The 20,634-nt window shown below is 44.2% G+C and overlaps 1 protein-coding gene across 1 annotated transcript in view; it reads right to left on the bottom strand.

The window, feature by feature from the left end:
• The window catches only part of Pah (phenylalanine hydroxylase), a 58,249-nt gene extending 38,164 nt beyond the window's left edge, over nucleotides 1–20,085 (bottom strand). Inside the window, exons 1-3 of the mRNA XM_052753758.1 lie at nucleotides 19,840–20,085; nucleotides 13,507–13,614; nucleotides 2,203–2,386 (exon numbers count right to left, since the gene is read on the bottom strand). Of these exons, the coding sequence (XP_052609718.1) occupies nucleotides 2,203–2,386; nucleotides 13,507–13,614; nucleotides 19,840–19,899 (352 nt within the window). The 5' untranslated portion in view covers nucleotides 19,900–20,085. The remainder of the gene's footprint in view (nucleotides 1–2,202; nucleotides 2,387–13,506; nucleotides 13,615–19,839) is intronic.
• Between the last annotated feature and the right edge of the window lie 549 nt (nucleotides 20,086–20,634).

The following is a 20,634-nucleotide window of genomic DNA, read 5'->3' as shown; positions in this document are numbered from 1 at the left end:
TTTCAGCTCGGGCTCCAGTCTTCCAGCTGGCCTACACACATCTTTCAAGTTCTCCGAGTGGCGCCTGCCTGCCTGCCTGCCTGTCAATTGTTCTGATTTTCGACCCCAGAGTCCAGCTGGCCCAGTCTCCACCTGCTCCAAGCAGAGGCAGAGCTGGCCCCAGGACCCAGCAGACCCTTTGTCCTGAGGCCCTGAAGTTCCTGTTGGGAGCAGGTGGCCTGCAAAGCAGGAGAGGACAGGCATCAGCCTGGGAGGCCAAAGGAAGGAGGCGAAGACATCTGATGAGGAGGAATTCCAAGGGTCCCTCTGAGGCCTGAGCCTGTCTGACCGCTCTGGGCAAGGGCAAGCCAGAGATGGGCCTTCCTGTCAGTTATACCTATGACAGGAGAGGGTACAGAAGACATCCTCAGCAGAGGCTCGGAGCTGCCTTTCAGAAGATGTTTCTGTTGCCTGTTCTACAAAGTGCATCTTGTCTTATTTTGAAAGCATCTCTGCCTCTTAAATAAAAATTTTAAATTAGTTTTCAATGGCATAGAAGAATTGTGCCAATTCTTAATAATGCTCAAGGATATGGGCTCAATACCCAGAAAGTAGAGACAGAGGCAGAGGAAGGGAAGCGGGGGAATCTTGATGGTACAATGAGATATTTTTGCACATGTAAATTGTATTATGTTAAAATTGGAGGGACCTATTTATCCTCCTCAAACGTTGGTCACCTTTTTGTGGCCAAATAATTTTAAATAATTTGTTTTATTTATACTTTATTTTAAGTATATTTTCGTCACTAAGAATCATCTTTTTTTTTTTTTTTTTTTTTTTTTTTTTTTTTTTTTTTTTTTACAGTAGAACAGAAGGACTTGTTTCTTTTATCTTATTGGTACTGAGTACCTATACCTGTGGGCCAATTCGGTACCAATGTGTTCTTGTCCTAAGAGATAGTGGGTATGAAGGAGGGCAGACACTGAGGCTGTTCTATATACCACTGTGGTAGCAGATACAGAGCACCCTGCATTCGGTCAAAACCAATAAGGCTCTACAACCCAAAGCAGGTTTTGAATGTAAACGCTGGACTTTACTTCCTGGTAATAAATCACTACTGGCCCATCAATTATTAAAAAAAAAAAACCGCACTGTATTCATGCAGATTGGTAAGAGGGAGAATAAGATACATATGAATTCCCTGTACATTTTGCTCACTTTTCTGCAAAATTAAAAATAAATTCTATTAGAACAGCTAATGTGAATACACTTGGCATCCTAAAAAGCAATCAATCATCTTGCTTGTCTGTATTCTTTGTAGGCGAAGCCTGAGGGCAGCAACCCCACATTGTCATTGAGCCAGATCCCTGTGATATCCTAGACACTATGCTAAGCAGCATTTGTGCCTGATCCTTTTGTTCATGACCAAGGCACCAGGAAGACACAAGAAGGGGTTTCAAAGTCAGTCACTGAAGGAATGACTTGAACCCACACTGATCCAACTCTAAGCCTGTTGTACCTATAACTCCTGCCGTCAGTGGATAGTGGAACACAGGAAGTTTTAACAACGCCTGTGTTAGTTGTCCACTCATCGGGCATTGCTATGTGCCACACATTGCACTAAACCCTGAGGCTATGGACATGAGTAAAAGAGACTACCTGTACACAAGAGTTTGTGATTTAGTGGAAGAGAAAGATAACCAGATAGAAGATGACAGTGAAAGCCCCAGGATCAAGGAGCCAGGTGATCCCACCTCCGGGTTTGGCATGCTCTAAGAATTTGGAGAAAGCCCTTTGGTTGGGTCGGAGAGTATCGTAACCCAGGGATTTAAAAAATACACAAGAAATTGCATGCACAATGAACTGACTTTCATCCCCGGTTCTGTATAAGCTAGCCATGGTGGAGCACACCTGTAATCCACACACTTGGCAGGTGGAAGCAGGAGGATCAGAAGTTCAAGAGCAACCTCACTTACTTAGTGAGTTTGGGACCACTCTGGGCTATACAGTATCTTGTCTTTTAACATGTTCATTGAGAGTAAGAAACACCTACGATGAGGAAGGGAAAGGAGCTAGTAATTGTGTCTATGATATGCTAGGCTGTGGTCTGGGTCCTTGACTTACTTCCTCTCCTTTTCACACACCTTTAAGTTGCTCTCCACGCTATTGTTTTATGAAAACAGTGTTGCATTGTTTAGGTCACAAGATTCTTCAATCTCTCACCTGTGTTCTTCTCCTTGTCTCGAGAAAGCTCATGGACAGTGGCACCAATGTCGTACCGCAGGCTCTTGATGATGCTGCCTAGAGCAGGCTTGCTACGTTTATCCAGGTAAGTGAAAAACTCATACTCATTTTTGTTCACACGAGAAGGTCTGGATTCGATGTGAGTCAGGTTGATGTCGTTCTCCTACAGAGAAAATGGTAAGTGGGAGGGGTCAGCCTTGATTACCACCACAGGCTAAAAACACAGAGCCAGAACATAACACAAGACAGCAAACTGGCATTGAAGAACAGGGTTGGGTAATTTTGTTCGGTTTTGGTTTTGGTTTTGGTTTTGGGTTTTTAACATGAGTATAAGGAAACCCTTACATTTCCAGAAACGTTTTTAGCTTCTGAAAACCAAGCACTAGCTGACAAGGTGGGAATGTTAAGTCACGTGCCTCCAAACTTAGTTACGTGGGGCATCTAATAGTAAATAGCCCAGAGTTGCCTGCAAAGGATTTGGGTTTGGACCAAATGTCTCAGATAGTAGTTGTAATGATGTTTACATGGGAAAGCCTCTCTTTTGCCCAATGAAATTCCATAGAATCTCGGTAAGCAATATTGACACAATATTGTTTTGCTTGAATATGGTCCCCAGGACACAGGCACGGTATTCATAAGCTCTAAATTATATTAGCTATGAAATGCTAGACAATTTACTTTCATGCTTCCTCATCCTTCAGTTGCCGCATCTACACATGGGTGGTCTTAGTGATACCTGCTCCATGAGCTCTTTGTGGGTTTTGGACAAGTTCACATATACATACACTCTGACGGGTGCAACATAATGCTCAGAACTACTAGTAACATCACATATGCTCATTTAAGTCATTTGGTAATTATATATAGCTATATCATTTATATTATACATGAAAATATATATAATACTTTAATTACATATACAGATGTAACCTATATAAATATATGTGTAATATTCACTAGATGCCAATCACTCTTTAGATGAATAGAACAGATCTAGATGCTCTTCTTTTTAAAGCTTACATTCAAGTGAAAGGAATAAAGACAATACTGTAAAAGACAACTAGCTTATATATTATTTTATAATGATAGGGGACAAAAAATACAAGGCAGAGCAGACGAAATGGACGAGCTGTCCTGAGGGTAGAGGAGTGGGGTAGAGTAGGTCTCCTTGAGAAAACAAATCATAAATACATCCTAAAGGAGCTGAGAGACATGAAGACCCCATAGGGGATGGTCTGATTGGCCTAGAAGAAGGGTGGGGGTGGGGGAAATCTAATAAGCCAGAAAAAAACACAGAGATGAAGGACAGTTATGCAAATTATTTAAAAGGGTGTGTCTTTGATTCTGAATGAAATCGGGGTCTTTATGAGGTTTTGAGCAGACAAACAACCTGATCTCACTGTCTTAGTGTGACCTACCTGACACCCACGTTGTGACTAAACCTTGGAGACCTGACAGAACCACCAGGTCCTGTTGAGAAGTCGCTGCTGAAACCCCAGTGGGATGTGATGGTGGTCGCAGCCACTGTGGTGAGTGTGAAAGTGATAGGAAGAGTCATATGCTGTGAAATTCATGTAATTGCCTCAAAGATCAAAAGTATAAGGACCATGGGAGGAGTTTGTGGATAACCAAATGGAAGAAGAGTCACCATTAGAGCCCATTCCATCCGCAGGTTTGATATAGTGTGGCTGAATGAGAATTCAGAGTTCCTAAGAAAGAAAACACACACACACACACACACACACACACACACACACACCCCTCCCTAGAGTTTCTTCTTTGAATAAAATACCATAGCATAGCTAGAGAGATGAACTAGAGACTTATTTGACATCAGCCACCTGTACTCCATCTGCCCCATCACACCATTTCTTCAATATTTATTTACTTGTGTAGTGTGCATGTGTGTGTGTGTGTGTAATGTGTGTAAGCACACTTAAGTACACTTGACATACATGTGAGACTTGAGAGGCCAGCTTGCAAGAGTCATTGTTCTCCTTCTATCCTGTGGACCCCACAAGTCAAACAAGTCATCAGGCTTGGCAGCAGACGCCCTTCCCCTCTCATCAGTTTGACAGCCAACCATCTGGCCATTTCTCAGCACTTCCTAGAGTCCCTTATCTGGATGTGCCTTCATTTCTGCAACGAGAGCTTTAGTGGCGGGTATATGAGTTTCCTCGTATGTTTTGCCTCTAGAAACAATGGGTGGCATTATCTACATGTTTTTCCCTGATTGCCTAGCTGATTTCCCAGCATAAATGCCTTGGGGCTACATTGATGAACCAGAAAGTATTCACCATTTGAAGTTTCTGTACGTATCTTACCCCACGGCTATCAAAGAGGGCTATCCTCACCTGTTCTACCTTCCCATGAGAGAACCTATATTCTTCACCAGTACCAATTATCAGGATTCTCATCTTTTTTACCTGATATGTAAAAAGAGCTTGTAATTCATTATTCAGCCTTTCACTCAATTGCTGGCAAGACTGAACATCTTTTTCCCATGGCTATTAGCCATTTACTTTCCTTCTTTTGTGATTCATGACATTTTTGATAATAAAGCTATTTATCTTGATCAATAATATTTGTTTATAGGTTGATATTAATTCTGTTGTGTATTGTTTTTTCAAGATAATATTATCCTTGTCTGTTTTTAAATATCTTCACATAAACAAATTTTTAAATAGTCTCAACGAATGTAGGAAAACATCAAGTGAGAACAATCTGGGAGTTTTTAGGGAATGTTCCTTGCAGTACATTCTCAGATAAAGCAAACTTGCTCCTTATTGCTGCCATAGTATCAAACATTTCTTACTCAATGTGCCCAAAGAACTCCAACCCCATAGGCTTCTCTGGTTTCTTTTGACCTCTTAAGGGTCATGTGAAGGATCACCAGGGCACAAACAATCACAAGGCCCGTTGATCATTTACCCAGATTCTTTCCCTGCAACAGTACTGATTTCTAAATGCCAGAGCTCAAAACTCTAAATTACCTCTAGATAGTCTCTTTTGGAGGAATGAAAAGTGTCTTGGTTGTGGGTATATTTCTAATAGTGACAAGTCATGGCTTCTTGCAAAATCTGGGTATTTCAAATTGGTTCAGAAATTGACTAAAATCTCCAATACAAAGAAGTCAACTTGCAATCATTACCCAGCTTCCCCAACAGAGAAGCTTGCCTAATAAAACAGCTGCCCACATTCATTCACATAAGGAGCTGCGTGTGACCCTACTTTATGAATGCCATGAAAAGACCAAAGCAAGGGCCATTTACCACAGCTTCCCCTCAATGTCGGTGTTTTTAGATGGTAGTCCTTTAGCTCACATGGTTCTTAACACACTGTGGTGGCTTGAATAAGAATAGCCCCAGAGGCTCCTGTATCTGAATATTTAGTTACCAGGGAATGGAACTCTTTGAAAGGATTCGAAGAATTAGGAGGTGTGGGATTATTAGGCCTTATTCAAGCAGGTGTGGGCTTGTTCTAGTAGGTGTGACTTTGTTGGGGGAGATATGTCACAGGGGGTGGATTCTGAGGTTTCAAAAGTGCAACATAAAATCAGGCCAAGGTTCTTGCTCAGCCTGCAGATCAGGATGCAGCTCTCAGTTGCTGCTCCAGCACATGCTGCCAAGTTTCCTGCCACAATGGTAAGGCCAAAACCTCTAAAATTGTAAGCCAGCCTCCAATTAAAAGCTTTCTTTTATAAGAGTTGCATTGGTCATAGTTTCTCATGACACCAATAGAACAGTGACACACACACACACACACACACACACACACACACACACACACACACACACAGAATTTGGATCTCCAAATTCCAAAAATGCTTCACAACTCATGTGCCATTCACTAAGCCTGAGTTCACTGCTACAGCCATGCCAGGGCACACCATGTATCCATAAGTAAATAAAAACCACCTTTCAAATAGACAAAACATGTCCCAGAGATCCAATCACGTGAGTAACTCTAAGATTATAAAAAAAAGAAAAATGAATTCATCCACTTTGTGTTTGAAGCAGTGTATGTCCAGTTATAAGTGATACAATGCTGAGAACAGATGTTATTACAGGGGCCATAGCCTCCCCTTTCAAATACCGCTGTATAGAGAGTACTTCTATAGGACCTTCTCTTTAGTCTTTGAGGAGATTAAGGAAGAGAAACAATAAAATCCAAATGAAAATGCTTTGCTGTGAAGAATTCAGGAAGAAAGCATATTTTTTCAGTGGTAAAGCTCTTGTTCTTTTGTGAATACTGCCTTCTCGTCCAGGGACACAGGAAGCACTCTTAAAATGTCAACTTTTTTCATTATCGTTAATATTATGTCAAACAAAAACATCAGAATCTCTGGGTACAAGGAACAGAATAAGGAGTCTAATACGGCTCCCTTCTGGCTGGTTCTTCTCTAGGGCTCCTGAGGCCCCAGGGTGTTACCACTGGCCACAGCATCAATCTACAGAGAGCATCATCTGTCCTTCAGGTAAGCTCACATGAGTGCCCCAAAGTAGGAGAGAGAAGCCCTGCAGGAGGGAGGGAGGAAGGGCCAGAGAGACAGCAGCAACTCTGAAGCTTCCCCAGGAAAACAGAGGCCATTATCTAAACAATGCAAAAAGCGGTTGTGTTTCTTGGCTTAGGAAGAAAGGGAATGTGTAAATCCTCCCTTCTGTTTACTTCTGTTGAAATTTAAGAGGAAACCAAAGTCTGTGTTGTATAGAGAAAAGTGGGGAGGGTCTGGAAGGAGTTAGGGAAGGGGAAATACAATCAAAAATATACCGCATGAAAAAAATTTTTTAAATAATGGCAAGAAAGTTTACTTATGTGGCCAAAAACAGAGAAAAGAATACAGTAAAGCCAAGAACCAAAATGAGAACTTTTATTTGTCTAACAGTTGAAAAGATCCACAGACAGAACACAGAGAGGTGTGTGCACAGGGTGGAAGATAAGCTAGAAAGCCAACCACACCTTGGGGGGACTGACCGCCCACCCACAGACCACCCCTGAAGGTAGCCACTTTCTCCAAGAAGTCCCATGTTCTCCAGAAGGGGTAGCAAACTAGGGAGGCAGAGGCAGGAGGATCTCTGTGAGTTTGGGGCCAGTCTGGTCTACTAATGAGTTCCGGGACAGCTAATGCTGTATAGTGAGACACCATCTCAATCAAAAAGCAAAAGGAGGAGGAAGAAGAGGAAGGAGGAGAGAAGGGGAAGAGGGAGCAAAAGAGGGGGGAAGAGGGGAGGGGGAAGAGGGAGCAAAAGAAGAAGAGGAGTAGGAACAGTTGAGGAAGGGAGAAGAGGAGGAGGGGGAGGAGGGAGAGGAGGGGAAGGAGGGGAGGAAGGGGAGGAGGGGAGGAGGGGGAAGCAGCACCTTGCTTTGGGAATAACCACAGAACAGTTTATATACCACGACCCCATGTTTTATGATACTGGATATCCAACTTAGTAAAAAAATTCACAGTCTTTCACCAAAATGTGCAAGCTAACTAAACGCCCTCAGCAGGGGAATGACTAAATGGCCTGGAGCATCAAATGGAAGCCTATAAAGCAAGGAACAACAGCTTTCAGAGTGCAGACTATCCACAAGAACTCCGTTTTAGTTGCCTGGTAACAGAGTATGCACGTTCTGCAGCTGCAGAGGTTGGCTGCCTAGCTCACTACCCGTGTCTCCATCCTCTATATAGGACCCAACAACAGGATCTGCTCCCAAGATAGTAACGGGCTGGTAAATGACTGGGGGTAAGGTCACCAAACAATGGAGGAGTGGGAGGGGTGTATTCTCTGGGCAGGGGTAGGGCAAAGGAAATGCATGTGACAGATGTAGACTGTTTCTTTCCATTGTTTCTGAAAGATCAATCATCTCCATGAAAGTGGAGTATCAACAATTAGCAGCTGGACCTGTCCAGATGTGGGCAGCTTGAAAAACTGAAGCTCTTCATCCCCACCAGTTAAACAGTCTACTAGAGGCTGCCAGAGAATGTCTGAGATGGCCTCAGATTTCAGAGCTTTGTCGATCTGTTCCTTTGCCTAGTCCCTTCCCTGGGAATTCATGGGCACATGAAGAGAAAGAGAAAGTTCTTCTTTGCACCTTCCCCCCAGGAGACTGCTTCTGATTTTATGATTCACCACTAAACTTTTTGTAAAAAAGGCTATTTTCCTAAGAAACATGGGATATGAGCTAGTAGGGGCTAAAAACAGAGTGCTATGAAAAATATTTAAATAAATGCATAAAGAATTGAGAGTTAAAACAATCTACTGAGGACAGCGGGTGTCTGTAGGTTAAGATGGAGAGGTTTGAGCATTTTCCTAATTGTTGGGACACAAATTACCAGATATCTACCTCATTTCTAATCGTCACTCCACAAACATACGCAAACACAGTAATCTATGTTTCTTATAAATATAGGTTCCATTGAGGTGCATTTTGATGTAGCTACCTGTAGAGGTCTATAAGGCCAGCGATGGGCAAAGTGGTTCCTTAATGGGGTGGTGACTTTGAGCTAACTATGCCATGGAGTGAAGCACTTGAATGGAAAGTACAGCCCAAGAGGAGCCTGCACACTTACTACAGACCGCTCTTTCTCTGAGGAGCTAGCATGCTTTAGGGTCTCCTATTAGGAGTTGAGTTTAAAAACAGTTTCCATATGGCATCAGGCCAGAGGACCAGATGGTCTAGGTTCACATTACTGTAACTGTCATTACTCTGTGTATTTAGTGAGAGCTGACCAAGTATCCTGTTGTGTATCTGCTATACCACAGGGTATGAAGAGTTGGAGCTGCTCATCAAGGCTGGAGTCCTTGTGGGGCTATTTAATAAGAAAGTCATAGGAGATATATGATTATCCCTTTATGAAATGCTTTCTCTCTTGGGCCAATATTGAGAAGACGAACTTTTACCTTCTGTCTCTATTAAGGAAGATAAGTATATTTACAGCACAACTTTTGCTCTCACGTTGCCCTTTTAGGGGTCTATTTTAGCAGACGTAATGCTTGAAATGAATGCCTTCCAGTGCCCTCCATATTAGAGAAGCCTCCTGTAAACGATTTGAAATATATTCCCTGTATTTCTACTCATTGCCATCTTGTCTCGGACACTAAGAAGATATCTAGGAGTCTCCTTCCATGGACAACTTCAGCTAGGTGAGTATTACCATACGAAGCCTTCTCTCTTCCAACCAAATAAATCTGATTCTTCTACTAGTTTTTCTATAGTCAAGAACTTAGATCCCTGCAGGCTCTGTGACTCTAAGGATACAGTACAGAGACATAATTACAATGAACATTTATTGAGATCTTACTCTATATTAGTTACTGTTCCAATCATTTTTCACAAATTAATAAGTTGAATTTTTGTGGAAACTCTATAATAGGCTTATTAGTACCCTCACCTTGAAACTGAGGAAACTAAACCAAGAGGTTAAACAACTTGCTTATAGCCATCTCACAGGCAGAGCAACTGGGTTTTGATTCTAAACAGGAAACTCTTAACTTTAATGTGGTTCTACTCCTCAGTGCCACAAAAATCAAACCGCTGTTATGGCAGTTTCTCCACATTGAAACTTTCCGTCTAGGAGGGAAGAGGAGGCCCCCGAGATTCAACAGGTGAGCCAAGGGTCACGTGTCTGGGAAAGGGAGAACTCAGAAGATTCTCGACGGCCCCCCTCAGGTTTACAGCACCAGACAACAACTGCTCTGAGAGAAGCTTGGAACAGCTGAGCTGCAACAAAACAGCGTCCCTGGCCTGTGAACTATCTGCAAGCTGTGCAGAGATCTCCAGAGTTGCTGCGCTGGGGAGGTGTCACCCGTATGGGATTGCATGAGAGGTTTCTGGTGATGCAACTGTCTGGGGTTTTTTTTGTTTGTTTCTTTGTTTTTGTTTGTTTGGTTTTGGTTTTGGTTTTGAGCATCCCTGCTCCTGTAAGTAACACTTCACCCAGACTCCTTATAGTGACCCCAATAAAATCTCATCAGTCCATTAGCTTGGACTTGGTTGCAATCATTACTTTGGTCTGTTGTGGGCTGAGTAGAGGTGTGTTGTGTATGTGTGTTGAGTCTCCCCAGGAAAAGTCTTTCACACAACACATGCTACTGCTGATAGTTTAGAGCTGAAAACCTAAGGCAGTGTAAGTTTAATAAAATACTAAAACCTAGAAGATAATGTGTCCTCCTGAAAGAAGGTGTCATGATCAAATGTGTTTAAGAAATACGAAGTGTGACAATGGTCTTCCCATTGCAGGCTTACTAGTTCTTAACGTATTTGTGTGCACTGTGGCTCTCCAAAATCCAGATCTAAAATGGATTGTTGGAGTTCTTTTCTAACTATATAGAATTTTCTAGAATATTTTATGGGAACATGAGGGATCAGGATGGCCGAGTTGGGTGAGGGACAGAGAGGAAGAGCAATGAAAAGATATCTTTTTTTTTTTTTTTTTTTTTTTTTTTTTTTTTTTTTTTTTTTGGTTTTTCGAGACAGGGTTTCTCTGAGTAGCTTTGCGCCTTTCCTGGAACTCACTTGGTAGCCCAGGCTGGCCTCGAACTCACAGAGATCCGCCTGTCTCTGCCTCCCGAGTGCTGGGATTAAAGGCGTGCGCCACCACCGCCCGGCTTGAAAAGATATCTTGATAGAGGGGGCCATTATGAGGCTAGGAGAAACCTGGTGCCAGGGGACCTCCCAGAATTCCACAAGGACGACCCCAGCTAAGACTCCTAGCAATAGTGGAGGGAGTGCCCAAAGTGGCCTTCTTCTGTAATCAGATTGGTGACTACCCTAATTGTCATCGTAGAACTTGCATCCAGTAACTGATGGAAGCAGATGTAGAGATCCACATTCAAGCCCTGGGCCGAGCTCTGGGAGTCAAGTTGAAGAGAGGAAGGAGGGATTATATGAGCAAAGGGGGTCAAGATCATGATAGGGAAACCCAGAGAGACAGCTGACCTGAGCTCATGGGAGCTCACGGACTCCAGACAGACTGCTAGGGAGCCTGAATGGGACCGACCTAAGCCCTCTGCATGTGGGTGATAGTTAGGAGCTTGGTCTGTTTGTGGGACCCCTAGCAGTGGGACTGAGATCTGTCCCTGGCACATGAACTGGCTTTTTGGAACCTATTCCCTATGGTGGGATGCCTCACTCAGCCTTGATGCAGGGGGGAGGAGCTTGGTCCTGCCTCACCTTGGCATGCCATGCTTTGTTGACTCCATGGGAGGCCTTACCATTTTTAAGGAGTGGATGGGGGGTAGAAAGGAGGTGGGGGAGAGAACAGGATGTTAGGAGGGAGGGGGAATTGTGGTTGGTATGTAAAATAAATTTAAAACTTAATTAAAAATAACAATAAAAGAAAATATTGCCTTAAAGTACAGTTTGGTTTCTTTTATTTTCTTTGTCATTTACTCCTTTTGATTTCACTTTTTATGTCCAGAAACTGTGTCAGAACACAAAGGCGCAATAAAAGACACAAGCATACAAAAGCAGCGTGATGTCAGCACCCTCCCCTTCATCGGCCAATCATTTTGTTTGTCGGGAGTGTGGGTGTCACAGAGATCCTGGACTTGGAAGCCTGAGAGCCAAGGTTCAAGCCCACCTCCACCGCACATTTCCTGTGTGATCTTGAGTGAGTGACTCAGCCTCTCAGCCTCAGTCTCCTCATCCACACAGTACGAGAATGGCTTCCACCACTGAGTTTCATGAACATCAAATCAAGAACCTGGTGTGTATGGCTTACATGTGTGATGCCGTGAGAACAAGAACTTGTTTTTCTCCTTAACTCATTACTTTGAGTGACTATCATTTAACTATGAGCTTTATCAGAGTGTTAATATGGCTTTAAAATGTATGCTGGGGTGGGAGTTTCCATGGTAACTGTTGAAGGTACTTAGGGAAAGAAATCAATACACACTAACAACAGCCTTCCACCAACCAACCAGCACATTGAGCTCTGTATCCTCCTTGGCAGGATGGGTAAAATAAGGCCCCCAAGGAATTGCGATTTGGATAATGCATCAAAGAACCCAGTCAGTGTATGTGCACTTGTGCCCCCCCCAACACACACACACACACACACACACACACACACACACACACACACACGCTGTTCTCCATCTAGTTCTGCTAATTTATTACTTGTGGTTTGTTTATTAGACTGTAAACAGCCTCTTCATTTATTATTATTTAATCCGTTAACTCTGACTTGGTCCCAAGGGGCAACTTCTCAGGAACATGTGACTCCCTCGTACAAAGGCTAGGTAGGTGCGCTGGAGCACTTCACAGAAGCATCCTTTTCAGGAGCGGCTTGTCCCTCAGGAAACACTTCTTTTCTCCACTTGCTCTGTCTGCTCTTGGGTATTCATCTACCCCCAACTGCCACCACCAATTTAGAAAATTAGGTTTTAAGTTTTACATACACCTCATTGTCTACAGCAATTTTAGATGTCCAAAATGGATTAATAGGGCTGAAGGTGTGTCTTAGTATTAGAGCACTTGCCTGGCAACGGCAACACTCTGGATTTCAGACCTAGCACCAGACCACTGTTACTGATCTTTCATTGATTTGAATCTGGTGTCATTTGGTCATGAGGATAGCTAATCTTCGCTGTCAGTTTGGTCAGATTCGTAATCACCTAGAAGACAAACAACTGGATGTGTTCTTGAAGGTATGTCAGCAAGTCCTAGGCTCTGGGGGAGAACCTACTACTATTATTCAGCTGAAGTGACATAATATTGAACCAGCTCCTAATGACTTACCATGATTATACCCATAGATCAGCTCCTCTCTCAGCTCTCATCAGAGAAGCCTCTGTTGGTGGTAGGCAGTGATTAGCAGAGACCGAAGTGCAGAGAATGAGAGACTAGGATCCTCAGCCCTCAATGAGGCATTTGTATCACACCCCTCCCCCCCAAGGCTTGGGGATCATCACAGGAGGAGTTGAAAGAATGCAACAGTCAAAGGCCACGGCTGACTAAAGCAGAACAGTGTTCTCCAGACACAGCAGTGCAGTCAGGCGTGGGAGGTCGACAGAGGTGCCAGCGGGCACGTGAACTGCAGCAGCGCAAGCCAGACAAAACAACAGCATAGAAAGAGGAGGTAGACGAGAAGTCCCGCCTTAGATGAGGAGCTGTTGGTACATGATTGCTGGTGGAAGAGGGAGAGTCTGGTTTTTCTAAGGGTGTGGCCCTGGCAGGTCAACCCAAGTTGGGTGGCAAGGGTAGGAAAATCAAACTAGATCTAGGAAAGATTGGAAGAAGGGTGAATATGGCTATGACTATGCCATTGCCCGAGTCACACAGGAACAAAGCACTCACCTCAAACAGACGCAGGACCTTGGCTAGGGCACCAACTTCCTCTTTGAGCGAGAAGAGCAGTGACACGGCCCCGTTGGGGTTGGAATTGTCTTCAATGTAACTTGTTTCCTGCAGAATTAGATCGCCGGGTTAAAGCGTTTCTCACAGCTTAGCAATCAGTCCCTGGAAACCCCTCCCAAGAAGAGGCAAGCATCAACGTTTTCTTCCCCTTACGCGCTGGAACACAGTGAACTACTTGTATGCTACACAGAAGGCAGGGTGGTCAGACATAAATTAGTCGAGGACACTGAAATAATGAACGTCACTCCTGGGTTGACTTGAGAAGCTCAAATTACTCATTGATGTCACTAGTCGCTGGCAAAAATCAATTATCTTTTAATGAGCACCCACCGAGTACCCAATCCTATCCCATATCTTTGAGAGATATAAATCTGAATGAAGGTAAGTGCACCCATCTTTTCAGTGCCAAAATTCTGACCAGCAGACACATCATATGCAAGAATCCAGGAGATTCTTAGAAGCAGATGAAGTGGTGCAAAAAAAAAAAATCTCCTTAAAAAGACGCTGGGTTCGAGGCCAGCCTGGTCTCCAAAGCGAGTTCCAGGAAAGGCGCAAAGCTACACAGAGAAACCCTGTCTCGAAAAACCAAAAAAAAAAAAGACGCTGGGAAACACAATGTGAGAAAACGTTAAAAATGGTACATTCATAGGTTGTGGGTCCCATCAAAGGTCAAAGGCCTGGGTGTCATCCTCTCTCATCCATTCACCATCAGGACCATTTTGAGCAGATGAGTTTGTCTCATTTCCTCGCCTACAAAATAACAGGAAGAATAAACCCTGGCCAAATAATATCCAAATGTTGAAAAAAGAAAATATAAGTTTAGATAGAATATTGGCACTATATGTAAAATGATGAAAATATTCTTATCAGACAATGGGTGCCTTCAAGGAGGGAACAAAAGAAACTGGAATAAAAGTGGGTATTTCAGAGTTTGCTAAAACATTTTGTCAAGTTTTAAGATAATTCACAATATTCTGCATGTACCCCCAATATACAGCATGTCCCTAAAACGGAGAAGAAAATGTGAGGAACAATTGCTCTCTTGTAAGGAAGTTAATTAAGTTAATGGTGTGGATATTCCATCATCTCAGGGACAGGAGGCAGCGGTGGCGAGATTCCTGTCATGGACTCAGGATAATAAGATCGAGAGCACAGAAGACTCTGAGGACAAAAATCTGTAACTTCAGAAGATTCAGATTTTCTCCAGAATCTTATATGAAGCTGGAAGTACCAAACTTAGCAGCAAGTTGGATTATAGGCCCCTTCGAGTAAATTAGAGGACTGTCCTGTCATGTCCCTGTTGGCTGGAGGGATGGCTCAGTGGTTAACAGCACTTGTTGCTCTTACGAAGGACTGAAGTTCAGTTCCTAGTATCCACATGGTGACTTGCAACTATCTGTAACTCCAGTTCCAGGGGATCTAAAGCCTCCATTGACCTCCGTGGGCTCCTACATGCACACGGTACACATATATACACATTAAATAAATAAATAATAAATATTTTTTAAAGAAAAAATAACTATTATTTTAAAGAGATTTTAATGTTCCGTGTCCAGTACTTGACTTGGACAATCTCATTTAACTTGGAAAACAATCGAGGAAATAGATTTTATTGTGCACCAAGCCCCTCCTTTCATTGATGGAAAGATTCAGCCTTAGGGAGGCTAAGTAACTAGGGCTGTGGAGATAGCTCAGACATGTGATTTTAATCCCAAGATGGTAGAGATGGAGCCAGGTGGCTCCCTGGAGCTCCCTGGCCATCCTGGCTAGCTGTATGGCAAGTTCCAGGCCAGTGTGACACCTGTCTGTTCAACAAGGAGGAAGGTGCCAAAGAAATAACTCTCAAAGTTGTCCTCCGGCTCACACACACTTGTGCCACTGTATAAACATGAACTCTCTCTGTGTGTCTCTGTCTCTCTGTGTGTCTTTGTGTCTCTCTGTGTGTCTGTGTCTCTCTCTCTCTCTCTCTTTCTCTCCCCCCATACACACACACACACATACACACACACACACACACACACACACACACACACACACACACACACAGCTAAGCAACTGGCTCCTAATTCCACAATCAGCAATGGAGCTAATGTATGAACTGGCCCATTAGACCATGCACAATGACCATGAACCATGACCTGCTTCAGTTCTTTCAGTTCTGCCTCTCTCTCTCTCTCTCTCTCTCTCTCTCTCTCTCTCTCTCTCTCTCCCTCCCTCCCTCCCTCCCTCCCTCCCTCCCTCCCTCCCTCCCTCTCTCTCTCTCTGTCTCTCTCTCTGTCTCTCTCTCTGTCTCTGTCTCTCTCTCTCTCTCTCTCTCTCTCTCTCTCTCTCTCTCTCTCTCTCTCTGTCTCTCTGTCTCTCTCTCTCTCTGTCTGTCTCTCTCTCGCTCTCCTAAAGCCTGCCAGACATGCACATGAGCTTGACTTCAGCCTCCCCTATCCCGCCGCCGCCGCCGCTGCCGCTGCCGCCGCCACCCCCCCACCCCCCCCCCCCCCCCCCCCCCCCCGCGCAGAGAATACAGAGAATACTGAGCCTCAGTCCTCCCTGGGTTCCTTGAAACAACAAACGGCTTTCCTGTTTCGAGTTCACTTTTCTCTTAACCTCCAAGAAAAGTTAGGCATTCCTGATACACGTCAACACATGCCACCTTAGAGTTGAAGACACCTGTGATAGAAACCCAGGTGTCCACCTCCACCATCCTTCTCCTAGTGTGTGTCCAGCAATCACTGAATCCATTGTCATCTTCTCCAGAAATGATTCTTAGGAAACAGGTCATTTTCTGTCCTTCCCACTGCCATCCCACGAATCTAGCTGAGTGCTCCACAATGCTCCTGTCCTAACAGGGTTTTTCCCATGTCCTTCATTATCAAAATGATTGTTAATGAATTTGAACCATGGACAATTTCAAAACCACTGATAATAAATATGTACTGCCATTGTTCTTAAGCCATAACTTTTCCCGCAACTGTCTACAAATTCACATTTATGACATAACATGGCCCTACTCTGCTGTTACTGGTGACAGTACCCCTGTCTGCCCTGAATGGGGCAGGAACCAAACCATGTCCTTTTATGCTCAATATATGTTGTTATTGGCAGCAGCTAGCACTCTTTGCATGGTTTACCTGGAACAGGCCATTTGGTCCTCACAAGAGCTGTGAGGGTGGGGGTGCTGCTGTTTTGAAAATAAATATACAGAGTTAGATAGGTCAAGTGGCTTGTCCTAGGCAACCCAGCTAAAGCGTAGTAAAGCCTGGGCTTGAACCTAGGTTCATGGGTCTCAACACTGTTACTGTGCTTCCCAGTGACAGGCTCAGCTGACACAATTACTCCTTCTTTTCAAAGCATGAAAGGAAGCTCAGAGAAGTTTGTGATGGTGTAGATCTGAATTCCAAGTTCATCAAGCCAATCCAGGGCCCATAAGCAAATCTCTTTCATAGTGCTTTTTTTTTTTCTGGTTTTTCGAGACAGGGTTTCTCTGTGTAGCTTTGCGCCTTTCCTGGATCTCGCTCTGTAGACCAGGCTGGCCTCAAACTCACAGAGATCCACTTGGCTCTGCCTCCTGAGTGCTGGGATTAAAGGTGTGTGCCACCACTGCCCAGCTCATGGTGCATTTTTATTGGCTCAGAAACTATGCCTTATTTGATTCTAACAGACATGGGGATTGGCTTAGAAGCAAAAGTAGCTCCAAAGCTGTCTAGGAAGAAATCATGCAAGAAAAAGAACCAGGAACCAAAGAGTCGGGAAATTTGATCATTGAGCAACGCATTCAGTGATAAACACAGACTGTTCTTGTTAGCTATGTGGTGAACACAAACGCCTTCTGTTATCTCTGGAAATAATTACATTTCACATTTACAAGCAATATGCTCTGTCAAGGATGTTGTAGGGCCAGTGCTGGTGATCTGGGGCTTACAGAGACATTTGCATGTGTGATTACAACCCCTTGTGTACATCCACACTGAAGAACTATTGAAAACAAGATGTGAAGGTCCCGAGCCAAACATCTGTATGAGGCAGGGTGTGGGCATACTATGTCTCCATATTTCAACATTGTCCCACAGGAGGAAATGTTACAGTGAAGTCGTGTGCTCAGTTGTGGGAAGCAGATTAGTTGGAACTCTGGCTGCCCTGTCCCTGCTGGTGGTTCTGAGCTCCTCACTGACCCCACTACTCTAAGCTCTTGTCTCTATATGAGACTATAGCATGCTTTCATTCTGTTAATTCGTTTACCACTTATCTCCTGAACTAAAGTAGTTTTACCAGAGGAAGAACCCTGCTGTGCCTAGCACACAGGAGGTGTTTCTTGACCTGTTGGGTGAATGAGAGTGTCAAACCACTCACTCCCACGGGCCGGTTACACTTGCCATGTGGATGAAGCTTTGACACATCCTATGCCCTCAACAAATGGAGGCTCCTTCCTGCAGTCTCCCTTTTAGTAGAATTGTGTCAAATGTAGGCTCTTTATCCGGGTTGGAAGCTTTAAGGAGATGCCAACAGGCCTGGTAAGGTGGCTTAGCAGATAAAGGTGCTTGCTGTCAAGCATGGCAACCTGAGTTCAATACTAAGGACCCACACTATGAAAGGGGAGAACTGCCCCTCCAAGTTGTCCTCCGACCCCTACACATGCCATGGCACACACTGCACCTCCTCACACACATAAACAAATATAATAAAAAAAAATTTTAAAACTCATAAATGTGTCTGTGCTGCAGACTGACAGAGCTAGAAGACACCGTAAATACTAACCTATTCTGCATCCCACCTCAATTTTATAGACACTAAACAACCTCCTCTCCCCCACCAAATGACTACATAGCTTAAGTCCCCAAAGAGGACAACACTGGTGTCTTGACTATGTGCGTGGAGGAATTCCCATGAGCAAGCAACACCAGGCACAACATCTGCCCTTGTTGTCTGTCTTTCCTGCTCTTCAAGACACATTCTGTTAAACAAAAAATCAGCTTTGGCCAAATACACATTGACAGTTTCAAGTAATCTTGAAACCAGTGATCTTGAAACTTTAGTAAGATATCTATAGGCATTGTTTAACTTTCATCTTAACTCTAGACGCTGAGGGTCTTTTTATTCTTATTTTTTCGAAAGAAAATGTTCTGCTTCTTATTCTGAGGTTGTACCAGGACATGTTTGGATCCTCTTCTGGTGTCACTGTTGTTGGTAGGGACAATCTGTGGATTCACAGTCACCTAAGTATTTTATAAATAAAGCTGCAAGATCCTCCCCCTAGTTACCACCCCCATATCACTGGCTCAAGCTCCCCAGATGACCACGAGTCTGTGCCAGCAACACAGGAGCCTAGAATAGAGTAGAGACAGGATGTATAGACCGGCCTGCCTACCCCTCACACCAACCTTCTTCAACACTACATCTCTGACTTCAAGCACCCCTCAACCCCTCAGTCCTGTCAGAGGAAGGACTCCCAAAGTGTCTTTCCTGGTCTAGGACATGCTGACCACTAGAGAATTCTTCAGTGTTTCTAGTTATTCTGACTTTGGCATCCACTCTCTCCTACTGTCCTGAACCACTCGGCTCTCTACAAACAGTCCCCTAGGAGTGTATGCAGCAGCTACCTGTGAATACATTACCTCCAAGGCCTGAATCTCAGGATGCAAACCATATTTCCCAAACTGGGGCAAATACATAAATCACAGTAAAGCACATCTTCTGCAAGAGCTCCCTGGAGAGGACAACAAATGCCTGAGAGAACAGACGCCTTCCACCTCCAGCATAATCCCCAAGACATGCTTAGACTCAGAGCTAACTCCTATTTATTTTCCTCTTGGCTTATTTTCTCCCTTGTCACATCCGAGTAAGTCCCCAATTCTCTTCATGCCACACCATCTCCTGAAAATTAAAGAAGGGTAGCTTCTTACGTTCTTGTCATTTCCAAACCCAGAAGAAAGGTTTATGTGGATATCACTAAAGAGATGCGGTGGGACTGCTACCCCAGATGATTAAGGACCAGGCTTTTCCTTTCAGAAGGTAAAGCAGGTAACAGAGGAAGCCAATGAGTTATCTAAAAACACACAGATGTGGTCGCTGCTCTGGCAGTCAGATTTCCAACCTCTCTGGTATCCTCAAAGAATACATGTCCCCCTTACTTGTTAAAGACAGTCTTTTGAGTTGACTTCCTGGGCATTTTCCTCATCTTTAAATAAATTCATATTTCTTAGTGGCCTTAGGAAATACCAGTATTTCCCAGACTGCTTTTCCATCTGGGGAATCAAGTCTCTCCCAGCTGTGGAGGCTCACCTGTCCAAAGTCTGAGAGTTTCCTGCTCAGGACTGGGTTCTCCACAACCGCAGCTGACATGCTGGCTCCCAGCGAGTGAGGTCTCCAGCTCTCAGCAGCAGATTCTGAAAGGTTTGCCCTCGGGACGTGAGGCTGATGGGTTTTAACCTGGCTCTTGGGAGACAGGAGAGGAGAGGTTTCAAAGGGTGTCTTGCAGTCTGCAAGGTCACTCTTCCAGTGGGCGTTGCCCTGACGTAACAGTGTATGGGCAAGAGTAGTCCACATCCAACCCCAGGTCACTAGTCCTGGGCTGCCCCAAGCGGAGGTGTGGTGGAAGGTATGGCAGCCACAGCAGGACTCATTTGGCAGACTGCCCTGGGTAAGAGTAGAAGGCAAAGAGTCCAGACCACCTATATCCTGGGGCTCAGACAGGTTTGGCATTGCTGAAACATTGGGGGTGCCTGGAGTCTGGATTCTCTGCAACTGGAGGGAACCAGGGACAACCTGCTGATAATAGTTAAGGATAATCATCCCCTGGCAGCAAGAAATAGAGCAGGGATCCTGATTTAAATGCTCCCCACCCTCAACTCACCTTTTATTAACCACCAAACACGCCACTGTCCTTGGCATTCTCTTCTTTAGAAAACCACAGCAGAAGACACTGTGGCGCTGAGGACAACAGCTAAAGACCAAAGGTGGGAGCCCTGGGGCTGGAATCCAGCCAGTTTCAGCTACCTACACAGTGGCCGGGGACTCTGCAGAGAGGACAGAAGGGCCGCCTTGCCAAGATGTTTCAGGTACATCAATAATGAGAAC

Source organism: Peromyscus californicus, unplaced genomic scaffold (genome assembly GCF_007827085.1).
Source record: "Peromyscus californicus insignis strain IS unplaced genomic scaffold, ASM782708v3 Scaffold_24__1_contigs__length_46423439, whole genome shotgun sequence".
Taxonomy (NCBI): domain Eukaryota; kingdom Metazoa; phylum Chordata; class Mammalia; order Rodentia; family Cricetidae; genus Peromyscus; species Peromyscus californicus.
The sequence above is the reverse complement of the archived record's forward strand: the minus strand, read 5'-3'. Positions and strand labels throughout refer to the sequence as shown.